Consider the following 16,058-nt stretch of genomic DNA (forward strand, 5'->3'; position numbering starts at 1 on the left):
GGAGCAAACTCATTTATTTCTCTTTATGTATTTAGAGAAGTGGATAGGAAATAATAATAATAATAAGAAAAATATTTAGCGGCAAAATGATACATTTTTCTCTTAAAAAATCTTAACCTAATCATCACTTGATAAATTACAGCAGCATTCCACATACTGACGTTTTCTCCTTCTACCAGCAAAAAGAAAATAAATGCTCATAGATATTATTATCCTTGAAACATTGCTGTGTCAAAGTTAAGATACCTGTTGACAGAGCTGTTCACATATTATTTTACCTGAGCTATAGAAAAGTGAATTTCCAACAGCAGTAGTCGATGTGGAAGGAGGTTTTTTGGTGCGGATGGCCCACCCTCGAGAGCGAATGGGTATCTGAAAAAAAAAAAAAACGGAAAACAATAAGCAAGTATTAGAGAAAAAATGGACTCAAATCTCAGTAGAGAAAATGAAAGAATGAAAATTTAGTCTTATTTGCTGCATGAGAAGACGAGGTGCGTGAGAAAAAAGAGAAGAGGCAGGCTGATGCATGCATGCGTCTTACTCCATAATCTTCGAGTAAGAAAAATAGGATTAAATTTCAAGGAAATTTCAGTTTGCTTTGGGTTCCTGAGAGGAGGGCTACTCTCTCTTAATTCTAGGTTAGAATCTACTAAGTATCACTATCCATTGTCCACAATTTGAAAGAATGGAGGATCATCACAAAGGTAAGTCACTCGACATTATATCCCTCTACTCTTGTGAATTTCATTCATGAAAAAAAGGTTTATGCTAATTCAAATGATAATTATGACATATAGATTATCATCACTGAACAGATTTAGGTAGGACAGACATATCTAAATTACTGAGATTTTGAAGGCTGATATCGGATTTAGTTAGAAAGGGGCACGGCAGATTGTTAAATAGATAGCATTACACGCATGCAAAGAGACGGTAGGTCGAAGTTATCTGAAAACACTCAAGATTCTAGGTTTGTGGTTTTGCGATTTCTGAGAAAGTAAGATGCTTTTGCTAAATGCAATTCTCACGTTATAGCATTAAACAAGAGACATCTCTTTAGAAGTAAAAATCAAAAAATAAAACTCTCTACCCGGTAAAATCAATACATATTCTGACTACCCTTAGTCTTCAATGTATATGCAATACTTGTATTAAAATTATGCTTAGCCTTCGAATTCCGTCTTGATTTCGATCCTATCATTGAAACAGAGAGGTTCTCTTCAAAATTTTAACGTAACAGGGACTGTCTTGATTGAAACTGCTTGTAAAGCACAAAGTATAAAACAAAGAGATCGTAAAAGAATGAGCAGACAAGTAACAAGTAAGTGAGTGAGTTTCAGGTTCTTGGTTCTTCTCAGAATGGAGCACATAATTAGGTTGTAATAATTACCTTCTTCCTTTCTTTTTTTACGTCAGAGAGGATTTCAATAATGATTCTTATTAGCACTATGTTAAGTCATGATTTGATAAAAGTTCTAAGTTTTTGGCCTTAAAAATCTGCAGAATACCAAAGAAAAGTGCCAAAGCGACAGAAAAGAAAGAAGAGGAATCTGTAAATACCTTTACCCTAACAGAAGGGTTAAAGGAGGACAAGTGATCTTGTTCAGTTGGCAACAAAGAAGGAATGAGCAAAGTGCGGCTGTCCCAAGTCAATGCAACTTCGAATTTGTTTAGCAAGCTGACAATATAACTTCGTCCCTCGGCAATTCCAAGTTGGGATGACTTGAACACGTGCTTTAAATCATCAAGTTTCATGACACCTGTAAAAATAATTAATATGGAATGAAATATACAGTAAATATGTCTATGTACGTAGAATTGTTTAATAAAAGGAAATTATAAGACATTATGATTGTTATAAGCCACTTTCAGTGTTGGAGAAAAAACAGTTTTGCCTGTATTGGAATAATCCAGTTTCAACAGATACAAGAATTTTGGCTGATGAACCTGGTATCTTTTTTATAGATAAACAGGCTTGTGTTGGACAGCTTATAGATTTTAGGATTCCTAACAGGCACCATGTATTATCATAGTATGAGGAGAAAATGCCCAAGTAAATGCTACTTTAAAGCTCAGAGCTTGAGGACAAGTCAAACCTAGAGTCCCTTTATACTGAGAGTCAAGACAATTCGGCTCATGATGTCACTAACGGGAATAAAGATTACAGAAATTGAACGTTTTTCGTAATCTTTGATCGACCCATTCTCAAATGCCTTTCTCCGTTCCTCCTCTCATTCCGTTTGTTCCTTGCCGAACCCGTAATTCCCTGGTCCATTCCAGATTATAATCTTTGCAATTGGTGAAAATGTAATCTTTATTCCCGTTTGTGACACTGTGGAGGCCTAAAATACGGGAACCAATCAGAAATTGATTCAAATTGTCTTGACTCTCAGTATAAAGGGACTCTAGTCAAACCTTCAAAAACAAATGATTCTGACTCTACAGATGTACGTACTTGACTTTATGATGGTCCAAATTAAAATAAGACCAAAGAAATTAAAGATGGTGGAGCTGATAGTTCCTCTCTGTCCAGAAAAGGAAGAGGGAGAGGGGGGAAAGAGGAGGAGGGAGGGAAACTGCCGGGGGGGGGGGGGGAATGCTGAGATTCATAACAGTAAAAACTGTTAAATGATTAAGTTTTCCCCTCTTTAATTACAGAAAAGGGGGAAAATCCATGATAAATCTCACCTGTTCTTGCAAAAGGATTGATCTCTCTGATCGTGACAACATGGGCCAACATATCACACAACCATTGTGGGTCCAAAAAGTAGAGATCTTTTAGTGTAGCATCATCGTAGTGCAGGAGAACACCTGTGAGAATGATAACATAAAATGACATATAATACATAGTGACATATTCTACATTTGTGGGTGGAAGCAAAAAATGAACTCGTCTCTCATGAGTGAACCAATTTGGCACCCTAACAGCATTCTTTGAACTGATACAAGAAAAAACGAGCACTCTAAGTTGTGATGGAAAGAGGGAATAATGTCTTTGTGAGTTCATATTACTGAGTTGGTCTTACATTTCTACAAGGAAAACAAAGACCAAACTTAATATTGTGATTAATATTGAGTTAGTCAATGTTCTTCCTAACTTTGCAAGTGAGACATTTTGCTGGGACAAATCTCATGAAAACGCCTCAAGGAGACAAGGCTTGAGGAATTAAGATAGCTGTTTGTTCAATTTTGAACGAACAAAAGTAGGTAACATACCATTCTCATGGAGAAATAAGGTAGCCTGGTGCAATTCTGAAGCATCTCTAAAGCTTTTATTGCACAGTTTCTGCATTTCCATACTAACTGTGGATTTATACTGCTCAGCATTCAAGACTGGATCAGCATTATTTGCTCGGCGTTCGCTGACCAAATGTGTAATAACGTCTTCCAGGGCGATGTAACTTGCAGGCACTTTTTGCTCTAACAATAATTCTTTGCTGCCTAAAAAAAGTACATAAATTCCATGTAAGATAGATTGTATTGCATTATGATGTGTAAGAGGAAGAAGAGATTGACATGCCATGCTTGTTGTAAAAGTAATCTTGTGGACTGCGTTGGATGGAAACGTACCAAGTAGCATCAGGTTTGAACTGAGAAAAAGAGGTTTAAAGTTTTATACCTTCATAAGACTCAATGCTATGGACAAAGTTTAACAATTATTTTTACACTCAAGATATTTTTTTTCGATTTTGCATTTTTGACAGGAGAAAGTTTCTGACTGGTTGAATTCACACACAAACAATTTTCATCCAAAAAACAACTTGATGTGTTTCTTTTCATCCTGGAGGACATTCCTGATATTAGTAGGTTATCATTTTAATAAAATAAGATGTGTTAAAACGGCTTGTGAAACTTATTTTTGCTTTAGTGGGGAACAAATTGTGATGTGTTGGCAATTTAAAAGGAAATTTTGTGTAAAGAAAGAAAGAAAAAACGAGTGACTGTGTGGGAGAAAACATGTAATCAAGAATGAGAGATTACCTGGTGGTTTCAAACTGAAAACAGTGTCATAAATTAGGTTACAAAGCAATTTGATGTTGTGACGAGTCTTGCAGCTGACTTCAATGGTATCTATAACTCTAGGAAGGCCGCACTTTTCAGCATCAACAATATTTATAAATCTGTCGGAAAAAAAGAAATAAAAATGATGGGATGAAAAGATTTAAAAAAAGTAAAAATGAGAAGATAATAAGGCCCGTTTACTTTGTAAAACCATACAAAAGGTGCTAATTATCAAAGAAGAGAAAAGGGAAAATTCAAAATTAAAGGTTCTGCTAAATCAAAGTTGTCTTCCTGGCAGGGTGATTTTTGAATCAACCTCAATGCATCAAACGCAATGAAGCCTTCTCTTAGCTGAGCTCCTTATTGGTGAAAGCCATTAGATAACAATTCAAAAATTGAAGCGCAGGTAAATGCTGAGAGATCAGATTATGTCTAAAATCATGATGGGTTGCCTTAAGCAAGGGTACATGGCCAACCACACTTTTACTTACTTATCTCTAATATATTGCTGAAGATCTTCCGAGCGTGCTGAAGGATAGTTTTCCCTCATCATATCATAATGTGTCCCGATTATTATAACAGGGGAGTTTGGCGCACGGGCCTGGAAAAAAGAACAAAATACCAATTGTAGTTACAGTACTATTTTCTGTACTTACATGACTGAAAAAATGGATAGATGTTATGCTTGTATAGACCAATATATTGCTTACATTTAGAAACGATTTATAAAATAAAATTACCATTACCATGCTAGGATATTTAGCATTCAGCACAAGTTGAAAAAAATGGTAATCTCAGAAGAAAAGATAGGGAAAACTTGTTTCAAATTGTTTCATTCATTCAGCAATTTCAGATTGTGTGAACATTAAGTATACAGCTACACCTAAATTGTTATTTCTCTTAATTCTCCTTTTGACTGTACCTACATGACAAACTTAAAAAAACAACACAAAATTTGTTTTCAGATATAGTGAGAGTATTATCGATTAAAATACAGGGCACATGCATACCATTCCAATTTGTCTCCTGTTTTTGATCAATCACTTGACTCAGGAAAAAAAAGGAAAACTCCTGTTCATAAAATCTTGAAGAGATCTAGAAAGGTTGTTTGTACCTGAATATTGACTAGCCATTGTAGGATTTCAGAAATGCCTTTTTGACCATCTGGAATTTTCCAAACCACAAGATACAGGCTCCTTTTTGATAGAAAATACTGATGAGTAGCATAATACTCCCGCTGACCACCAAAATCCCATGTTCTGAAAATTTTAAATAGCAGATGTCAAGAAGGATTAAAGAAGCAATATACAACCGATATTCATCACATCTTTGCGGTTGACTGCCAGGTGAGACCTAACCAACTTAATATCAAGTTAGAGTCGGATGCCAGACCAGGCCTGACATTGACTCAAAAGTCTGCTAAGTTTAATGTCAGGCTGGCCTGACAACTGACCTGAAGTCAGAGCTAATTTCGTTACGTCTCACCAGAAAGTCAACCTAGGTAAGTTACTTTTTCACAGAACCCTTAACTTATGAAATTCTGTTCTACATTGTATTACACTAATTAAAATAAAATTAATTCGAAAATTAATTATTAGAAAATTAATTACGACTTAGGAGAGGGGCAGGCGGACAGGTATCATAACCACTAAGGATAAATTCATCATAGCCACATAGTTATCATTTGCATCAGGATAATAATACTAGATTGAAAATGCTCATTTTTTTAGGAATATTTATAACAAATTCATAGGAGACAAAATTATTCAGTATGCGCTAAAGATTGTATTGAGTTAATGATTTATACCTGAAAGTAACTGGACCATGGGTGGACTGGCCTCTGACTCTTTTTTCGTAAGACCAATCATTTATATCTACTCCAACAGTGGACAGATTGGTTCCACGGGAATTTTTGACATTGATGTTCTTGTTACCCATTCGTTTAGCCCAATGCTGGAAAGAAGAGTATAGAAAGATAGGCAAGCTATTAAAAATTCAAGAACTACAAGATGTGAAAAATTCTACAGAGAGGAATAAAGCAAAGGTGCTTTCTGCTGAGCTATTTATAGACCTCTATGACGGTGCTGACCAATGACTGCCAGTAAGACTTTGTTCCTTTTTCTTAAAAGTAAAATAATAGGTGATTAGAGAGCTTGATTGATTTTTAGCTGTTGAAGCAAGACTTATATTAACAGGCCCAATTACTTACTTGCATTACTTACTGATTTACTATATTGTTTGTAACGTTACTTCTTTGCATAAGTTATTGACTTCATCCGCAGGGCTCCACACCAAAACAGAGTATGTTGTAAAAAAATTTTACTCCCTTTGAAACAAACCGTCCGGGAAAAAAAGTTTTTAAAATTAAAAGATCTGCTTAGTTCCACAAGGATTGCATAGGGAAGATCTCTATCTCATAAAAAGGATAATTTTTTGACTTACTACTTAGTATCAAGTGCTAGAAAAGTAAGTTACCACCTACAGATCACAGTATCTGAGAATAAATATAAAAATGGGTATGAAACCCCTTCATGGGATTATGAATTCTTCTACAGGGCTAAATAACTCTTTCAAAAAGCTTCCATTTCTTATCAAGAGGTAGAATGCAACAGCAGTAAATGCAATCAGTTCAAAAAATGAAGTGCTCATGATTTCAATATAAATTTTACACTTATTACCTCAACAGGTTTCTTTTTGTAGGAGCCTGTTCCTTCCTGCCGCAACTGTTCCAGTAAGGATGTTTTCCCGATACCTTGAATTCCAACAATCATCAACTTCATTCTAGCATATGGCTGAGCATCTTCTAGGATTGATTTCAGATAGCCTATCACATCCATTGTTTTATAGGCATTAGATTCAATCATTGCCTTCAGTGGTCCTTGAAGATTGCATCCTCGGGTATTGAAGCTCCACAGCCGTGACAGTAAACCCATTTGAGGTGGTAAATCACTTATTTCTGAAGAATACATACATCAGCATGATAAAAGAGTGACTCATTGATTAACAAAAGAAGACTAAAGTTAAAACTTAGTAACAAGAGTCTTATAAGTTTAAAAGAATAGTTTTTGCTTCAAATTTTCTCATGATGCTATGATAAAGTAATTGAGTGTGTCTCACACAAAACTACCCGGAAAAAGTCTAAGATTTACCAGAGGTACCCACCAAATTCAGAGGAATATATGTACCAATTTAATATTACAAAAGATATAGTCTCAAAAGTTTCAAGGTTCAGAAACACTCGCTTTGTGTGAGTGTGCAATAGCAGTTTATTCATAAGGGTTCTTAGGGTAGAAAAATACAGGCAACTGTGTTCAGGCCCATAAAATAATCGGTAAAACTGGAAGTTTTTATCACAGTCTTGAAGTATGCATTTTTATGAAAGTCGTAGGGAATCTCACTATACCTAATATTGAATCCTTATGATAAGATTTTCTTGTGCCTCAATCTGTTAAAAGAAGTTTAGCGATAAAGAACTTGTTGGTGAGGAGTTTTTAACAGAAATATTTACTGCCAAACCTTTGTCTGTCACTCGATTGATCCCTGTCAGTATACGGCCCTTCCATTGGCAGATCAAATCATGTAACTAGGTCCTCCAATGGGAATACAGACACAAGCAGAGATGAGGTGGGAGACAGAGCCAAAAAATGACAGGGCACTTAACATATTTATATGTCAGATGCAATACTTGAAATATTATACCTGTGTTTCCTGCAACATTCAGCACCGATAGATTTGACAGTTTGTAGATAGAGGCAGGAATTTTCTTCAGTTGATTATTGCTCAGATCTAACATACTGATGTTTGGGAATATCAATCGAGACTTGAGGGTGAGTGGGCATGTGTCACTATTCATGTTGACAAAATCCTAAAGCAAAAAATGAGGACTTAATAAATGATAAAAAAATAACATTGACACGGAAACTAAAAAATAAAATTACTTTCTACTACGCTCTATTACTTCTCATAAAGAAATATTTTGAACAATTATGAGAGAGGTTTCAAGTGCAGAATCAATATTGAAAATACATTGAAATCAATTGAAAAGAGTGATAACTCAATATAGTACAACCAACCGAAAGTCTCTTTGTTCAAAACGATGAAAGAGTTACAGAATTAGTTCTAGAGAACTCACCCAATCTGATTCTTGATCTTCGCCTTGAGTGCTACTTATATTAGAGCCATCATCATCGGTGCAAAGTTGAATTCGAGTTAAAGCATTGTCGGCAAGTATTAAAGTGCGTAAAGAATCAAGCCTCAAGTGACACCGATGAGGACATACACTATTCAGCACTGAAGTCCTAAGATTTTGAGATCGTCTTCCTGATAAAAAAAGCAAACAAAAACAAAAACAAAAATTATTCAAGAGGGTTTTATTCAGTCATTTTAGATAGAGTTGAACTGGAAACAGCAATTTTTTTTGTCAGGATAATCGATTTTTAATTGGATACTATTTTGGCTGATATCTAGCACTTGACATGTATTGCCTTCATCAAGTTGCATTCACCAGTTGATGAAAAATTCTAAAAAAAATCATGTAAATATGTTTCTACAGTCATAAAATTTATGTGAAATCCATTCAATCTTAACCCTTATTTTTTCCAGTTTTAGTCATGATAAAAAAAGGGTAATAGCAACTTCTTATTGTTGCAACTCTCAAGGAAAGACAAAAATTATGGGAACGGAAATATTGAAAAATGACATTCCACATTGCATCAGAATACCAGAACTATGAGAGGATCGATAAGCATGAAATGATAAATTATTTTTTATACATTTTAATTAAATTTTCATTAACACATTTTGAGCCAGTAAACTGAGTAAATAAAATATATTTTAGGAATCTGAAGATTCTTAAAACTCCACCTCTTGTGAATTCAATTTTTTGATACCACTGGATATCATTCGAAAGTTCAAAATAATTTCACCAGTTTTGAGATAATACCTGGATTTACATTCCATTTACTTTGCAATGGTCGACCAGTCGTTATCCCCCATTTTTTAGAAGTATTAATATAATGAAAAGAAAGGGGGAGAGTTACCATTATAAATTTTTGTTGAAGTAGATTTGTTGAGACTAGAATCAAGTGCATAACATGTGATTTCTGACGAGTCTGGGAGAAGATCTGGTTGGGGTAAACTTGGCCAAACACACACTTTGTTGTTGCTTAAATCAAGTTGTTTTAAGGAACTAGGATACGAAGTTATGTAGCCCATACTTCGTAAGCTGGAATGAGAGAAAAATCTTGAGTAACAAGGATACAAGCAAACAAATCAGACAAAATTAAGCTAAATCCATTTGGACACAATTAAAAAAACTAGTATGAGTGGGACCCTAAAGTAGCCGGACAGCCTTCACTCTGACAGTATTTTACATATTATTGACTTCTTTTTTTGAGAGGGTCACAACTAACTCCTAATGATGCCTTATACACTTGAAATATTAAAACCAACCTCAATTTTTTTATTTGATTTTTACTGAAGCATTTTTCTAAGCATGTGTCATTTTTCCAGTCAATTTTTTTCTCTTGATTGCATTTTATGTTGCTTGTCTTGGGTTACCCCAAAGACTTTACTTTATTCCTCTTTGGGACAAAAAACTGCTACTGGTGGCCAGTGGTAAGATCATCCAAATATTTATTTTCAACAATTCTCATATTACTTTGTTATTTTCCGTAAATTCAATAACTTTTATCGAAAAGAAAAATTCTTAACTTTTGCGAAAAGTCAAAAAGCTCATAATATGGAATTGCCTGAGAGAAGTCCTACTTCCTATTAAATTTCATCACTGATTTATCAGCCTAAATATTCTCTTACTTACCACTGTACTGAAGAATGAAAGTTTGAAAAAATTATCAAGTTCGCAAACTTACTTGTTATAAGCCATATTCAGGCGCGTTAAATTCACAGCCAGACAAGGTAAAACAGGAGGAATGGAGGTGAATTGATTATGAGACAAATTTAAAGCTGATAGTTGAGAAGAGTTCTCTTGACTGCTGTTTTCATCTTCCGTGTGTATTATTTGCTCCGTTATTTCTATATTTTGCACCCACAAAGTATGGTGTATTAGATCAAGATGTTCTGTGTTCTGATGGCGTGGAGTATCAGAAGGTTCCGTTAGGTGAGACTCTAGTCCTGAGTCAAAACTTTTGGAGGAATCTATAGATCCGATACTCCCTGTATCGCTGTTTGCTGCTTCTTCTGGGGGCACTGATGGTAAATCTTTGAGCAGATTAAATGCCACATTAAGTTCTTTTAGTTTTGGTGCTCGCCACACTTGATACGGTAAAGTGTGCAATTTATTATTAGATACATCTAGAGTTACTAGTGATGGTAGTTTGAAGATTTCATCCGGTATCAATTCAAGGCGGTTATCCTGGAAATAGAATGGGTAAGGTCAAAAAAGTATATTCATGCAGAAGAAGTCTATCTGCAATGAAGTTTCCCTGTAGATAGACTTCTTTTGCTTCGCTGCGTTAAAATATGACATAAACATTTAAACCAAAAAACGAAGTAAAAAGAATAATCGAAGTATGAGATGAGATACTTGAAAAATCTTCATACGTACATACAGTAAAACTAAACTGCTTTATAAAAAAAAAACCCACTAAATTGAGGAGTTTTCTAAAAAAAGGACTTGCAAGTTTGTGGACCTCTTCTGACTGATAAGAAGGTAGATAATTTAAGTACCCTGCTGTTTATGAAACATAATGGGATCAAAAGGCACATGGGCACTTTTTGACGAAACTGAGACAGTAGTACCACTGCATTATGCTTTTTGAGCTACATCCACAGGAATAAAAAGAAAAGGGCAAAAATTGGATTGTGAAGGTCAGGTTTTCCACTCGATCTTATTTAAAAAGGGCATATTCTTTCAAAATTTTCATCCTCAGTACATAAAACTTACAGAAATCTAAAACTGCTATGCTCTCTTTGCATTCAAGATAGAAGTTGTTTTGACACAATGAACTTTGATTGAAACATTCTCTTAAAATGAACTTATGTAGAATTACAGAAAACCAACTTACTTGTAAAAATAATTCTTCTAACAGTGGAACAGAGTAACCTATGACAGGGTGCCTGGGTCTTGACAATTTTTTACTTGATCTTTCTTGAGTATAGACACGTTCAAAATCACTAATTAATGGTAACCTTTCAATTTTATTTTGTGCTAGATTTAAATACCTAAACATAAAACAGGAAGGTTCGGGATCAGTAAAATTACATCACAGATAAATTTCAGGCAACAGATTTGTGATGATAATTGTAAAACAAGAATAAATGAGTGCAATGAAACAATGAATACCCCTGAAGAAATTTCAGGGCAATTTCTCACTAATACAAACAAAAATAGCAGGAATTTTTAGGAAAATTGTGCCGATAAAAACTCAATCTCTTTTTGACAAAGCTGCCTTAACAACACAGCATTATAATTTTTTTCATTGATTGTCAAATATATAACGGTGAAGCAGCCAGAGGCTTAGAAGTGACTCACCTGAGACTTTGCAACTGAAATATGACTGGAGGAATCCAATTGAGAGTATTATTGGATATATCCAATCTAGTAATGGCGTAAAGAACAACTTCTTTGCTCTTGGGATTTAGCCTAAGTTTTGGATTTACCCGCAGGGCAGCATCAACCTAGGAAATAAGAATTCAAAGGTCAGAGTAAGAAAAATCAAAAGAAGGCTTGAAAAGCAACAGTCATTTGTTTTTAAACTTAAGAGTGGAGTTTGAAACGAGGGTAAATTTTGTTGAATAGAGATAAAAGTTTCTCCACTCAAAGTACATTTAAAGTACCTATAAATACCATTTTAGTGATGCTATATACCTAGCAAATGTTCATATATTACAGACATCATTATTGTTTTGATAAGAATCAACATTCATCAGATTCAAGTATGCTTGTGATTTAAGTTTATGAAGCAACATAATTTTAAAGCATTTTAATTTTATGGCAAAAAGAGTCCTTACCAGCCACTGTGGTTTGATTTTCGACAACTGGCACTTCTGGCAGTGCCAATTTATCATGACTGGAGTGTCAGCAAACAAACTGCTGTATGTCAGTCCTGTGATTCCCCCGAACTGCATAGCTGGGAGGTTTTCACTCATTGATTTTTTATTTATGCGATGCTCTGGATCTGGGAATGCTTTGATGGAGAGAAGTTTTGCCGTTAAAATATCATCTTTGTTTCCTACGACAACACTCAATGCTTTGCAATCATCATCTCGGGCACCGTGTTTCAAAAGCAGATCCACCATTGTTAGATCACGATTTCGACAAGCTTCCACCAAAGGTGTTGTGTTGTCTTCATTTTGAGATAGAGCACCCTGAAAAATTGAAAATTTTGTCTTTTGTGGTTTTTCTTGTATTTCCTCTTTGGTATCATGATTGCGAATCATCCGAAAATAACGTAAAGAAATAAGAATGCGGAACTCAGACTATTTCTCATTTTTAAAAAACTTAGAAAAAATCTTAAAGGCATGATTGTAGCCAAAAAGATTACATCAAAGTAATTATTGAGGATTGGAGAAAACCACTGAAAATGGAGCAAATTTTAGAAAAGGAGTCTAAAATAATACAGATTTTCAGGGAATTTACAATTCTTCATCATTATTTGGGTTCAAGTGCCCAATGACACGGATAGACAAAAGAATAATTTCAAAGTACTGTATACGAGTAAACATATATATTTGGATTCTCAAAAGTATTTATTTTACTGCTTTCACACAGATCTGCCATGTTACCAAAGCGAGTAGTAACGCCCAAATTTTCGAAATAGAGTTTGCCTTAAAATTCGTGTGGTTTAATTTAAATAAACTGACCGATTACTGCTTCGGCTAAAATAGCAAAATTTGTCTCATTTATCTAGAAACGAGATCTAAAAGAAAGCAGCAAATGTGGAAAAATTGGCGTTGTTACAGGAAAACAGCAGTAAGTCCATATTATACTACAATAGGGTGCACTGACTGCTGTTTCGAAAAAGTAAAAGGATACTCTTTTCTACCAAATTTAACCTGAAAATTTGTTTGTCATGTCCAAAATATCACCTGCAAGCATGCAAAACATAGCATATCGTTGGCTAAAGTGCGACACCATGTATCTCCATTACCGTGTTTTAAAATCTCAGCTCCTGGTTTACTTTTTTGGAAGAGGAACAAGTCAACTTTATAGCTTGAAATTTACACATAATATTCTACTAACTGAGGTCAAAAGTCAAGAATTTTTCAAGAAATGACGTAGACTAGTTTTCCAAGGAAAAAATAGAGAAAGACTGGAAGACTACAATGATGCAAACAGAGATACGCTGTCTCGCATGTTAACCCTTGATACTGCTGTTTTGCCTGAAATGAAATAAAAAGGGTCTTCTCCATGCAGTCAAAAAAATTTTTTTTTCAATTTTAAATAATCTTTTGAATGGTTCTCCACAAAATTGCGATGAACCCTTCATCAAAGTTTAACTTTAGATTTTGAAAAAAAAGGTACCTGGTCACTAACATTATGTAAGGCAGGGAGATTTGGATTGGCACCGGACGAGAGCAATGCTGATGCTATTTCATTATGTTTCAGTCGGACAGCAGCATGGAGCGCAGTTTCTGCACCATTATTGCAATACATATTTAGTTTCAAAGGCGACAAATATCGCTCATTTGAATCTGCATTCCCAGAGTTTCTTGAGCTTAAATTCAACCTTGACATTATTGATTGAATACCATCAGATATTCTTCTTCGAGATGGGCTTGTTTGTTCAGAGTTTTTGGTATCCGAGGACAATGCTTCTTTGTCTTCGTTTACATCCTGTTGGACAAGGAAATAAAGACATTTTGTTAGACTGTATCTTTGAGGCCTCTTCAATCAAAATTAGTACTGCAGTTAGATAATCGAGCACAGGTGGGGAAAATTTTTTGGAGCAAAAATTAGTCACGATATTAGCCTCAAAATGTCCTTATTGTAGAAAATTTTATCACACCATAAAGAGGTCATCATATTTTGACAAAAAATGTTCAAAATCAGTCTACGAAATGAAATTAAAATAAAAAAAGTTTTCAGTACTGATTTCCTCACACCTCATGCAAGTCAGGCCTCACAGGATCAAGGATTTTTAGGAACCTTTCAATCGAAGATTTTTATCAAGGCTATGGAGAATTTTTTGGAAATAATTAATAAACAACAGCTTAAATCTGCCAAAGGCAGAAAAATTAAATTTTGAGTCGAATTTTATTGCGATTTTGGAATGTTTAGTTCTTTTCCAAAAAACCGACTTTGATTTGTTCTGAATTGAGTGAACATGCAGAAAAAGGGCAATCACTGCGGATTTCAATTCTTGCAGAGTGACTGAATTGTTCAGGGGCAACTATTAGAAAAATTTGATTTATTTGTCGGAATGGCTCAGGGAAAAAGTATAAAAAAGCAAAAATGCTGCATATTTTACAAACTATACTTTAAAATATGCCACTGTATGCACCGCAATTGATTTGTTGGAATTTTTCAAAATTAAAAGAAACGTATCTAAAAGGTGTGTTGGGTAAGAACTGCACAATTTCTTCTTCTTTGAAATGAGAACTATCCGCAAAATCCTACCATATGCATGACACAATTATGATTCACGTAACTCTAAAGTACTTACTTTAATGCGTACGGCTTTGACTCTGAACTTTAATAATATTTCTACCATTTTTGAGTTCCCTAAAAAAGATGCCAAGTATAGAACATTTTGTCCAGTCACATCTTTCATGTTGATGTCAAAGGGAAGCGTGAATTCCCAGTCACCATCCCTAAAAAGCAGCAAAAATAAGTCACATATTTAAAAATTTGGAAGCTAGGAAAATACTGGTCAAAAATAGAGCAGAAAATAATCGGTTTCAATGGATCATTAAAATGTACTTTGTGTTTACAAGATTGAGCATTCTTCAATGCGAAATTAAAAAGTTTAAAGGGCTTCTTGTACTAATAATTACAATTTTGTTCAATTTTTTCTATCGTTCAAAGTTAATGTGATTGTATTATTGGCAAAATCTAAGGATTTCAGTAAACTGCATACTGACTTAAAATCTTCCTCCTTCAATCTGTGGTCTGTGACTAAAGATCATTCATCATCAGGATATAGTTTCCAGCAGAGAAATGATGGGAATTGAAATTAAAACAGGGTCTAGAGCCTAAACATGGTGCAGAGCCCTTTTTTTGAAATTCAAGAAAAAAGGTTTGGCATTGAAAAACTACACGTAGTCTTACAACCTTAGAAAGTTTAAATTGGTGCTACGGAACAATAAATTGAGTTTTGAATTTTATTTTTTTACTTGAAATACTCTGACTGTGTACATTAGTTTTGTGGGAGCTAATCAATTTCTCAGTACTTCCAAAAAGATACCGTAACATGCTCACACACTAGACCATTCCATTCATATTTTATTAGCTATATATTATTTTTTATGGTTGTCTGAACGAAAAAAACAACATTCTTGTGCGAATCCGCCAGAATTGTTGTTATTGAATGAAAACGATTTAAGTTGTTGCACGGGGATGAAAATTTCGATAGAACTCTGAATATAGGAAGTTTATAGGGAGAGAGGGAATAATGAATGTGGAAAAATTTAGTAAGTGGTTGAAGTTAAATTTAGTAAGCAGAGGGGTCGTCACTTACCTATAAGTAGTTAAGAGATCTTTTGGATACGGAAACTTCAGGAGAGTTTCCATAATTTGTACACTATTATTAATACAAGCAGCATGGATGGGTAGCCATTTTTCAACCGTACACTGCTGAACTAATTCGGGAAATTTCTTTAGAAGAATGTCTACAACTTCTTTGCACTGCTTGAAGCAGGCAATGTACAGTGGCGAATACCTTGTCACCGGATGTATTCTTCCGTCAGCATCATGTTCCAACAGCAATTTGACAATATCCTTCCTACCCATTTCACTGGCACTGAAAAAAAAGAAGAGAGATTTTTAAAAATCTTGAGCTTAGATATTTCTATGGGTATCTGTTAAGGTAAAAAGCTGAAATAAAAAAAACTCACGACATTTTTGAGAGGGAATGGACTGGGAGTGCAACAGTCTA

The 16,058-nt window shown here is 34.6% G+C and overlaps 1 protein-coding gene across 11 annotated transcripts in view; it reads right to left on the bottom strand.

Moving 5' to 3' along the window:
• Positions 1-16,058, bottom strand: part of Lrrk (Leucine-rich repeat kinase) — a 69,701-nt gene that overhangs the window by 17,854 nt on the left and 35,789 nt on the right. For 9 of the 11 annotated variants that reach the window (XM_019050874.2, XM_019050882.2, XM_019050881.2 and 6 more), the window contains 19 exons: positions 15,642-15,923; positions 14,628-14,775; positions 13,487-13,798; positions 11,974-12,330; positions 11,495-11,640; positions 11,028-11,184; positions 9,873-10,375; positions 9,042-9,226; positions 8,135-8,322; positions 7,702-7,867; positions 6,681-6,958; positions 5,810-5,955; positions 5,117-5,261; positions 4,494-4,603; positions 3,982-4,121; positions 3,217-3,441; positions 2,689-2,811; positions 1,561-1,760; positions 279-372 (listed from right to left, as the gene is read on the bottom strand). In XM_019050874.2, coding sequence (XP_018906419.2) covers positions 279-372; positions 1,561-1,760; positions 2,689-2,811; positions 3,217-3,441; positions 3,982-4,121; positions 4,494-4,603; positions 5,117-5,261; positions 5,810-5,955; positions 6,681-6,958; positions 7,702-7,867; positions 8,135-8,322; positions 9,042-9,226; positions 9,873-10,375; positions 11,028-11,184; positions 11,495-11,640; positions 11,974-12,330; positions 13,487-13,798; positions 14,628-14,775; positions 15,642-15,923 — 3,905 coding nt within the window. The remainder of the gene's footprint in view (positions 1-278; positions 373-1,560; positions 1,761-2,688; positions 2,812-3,216; positions 3,442-3,981; positions 4,122-4,493; positions 4,604-5,116; positions 5,262-5,809; positions 5,956-6,680; positions 6,959-7,701; positions 7,868-8,134; positions 8,323-9,041; positions 9,227-9,872; positions 10,376-11,027; positions 11,185-11,494; positions 11,641-11,973; positions 12,331-13,486; positions 13,799-14,627; positions 14,776-15,641; positions 15,924-16,058) is intronic. The other 2 variants (XM_019050875.2, XM_019050877.2) reach the window with 2 other exon arrangements.

Source organism: Bemisia tabaci, chromosome 5 (assembly GCF_918797505.1).
Source record: "Bemisia tabaci chromosome 5, PGI_BMITA_v3".
Lineage (NCBI taxonomy): Eukaryota > Metazoa > Arthropoda > Insecta > Hemiptera > Aleyrodidae > Bemisia > Bemisia tabaci.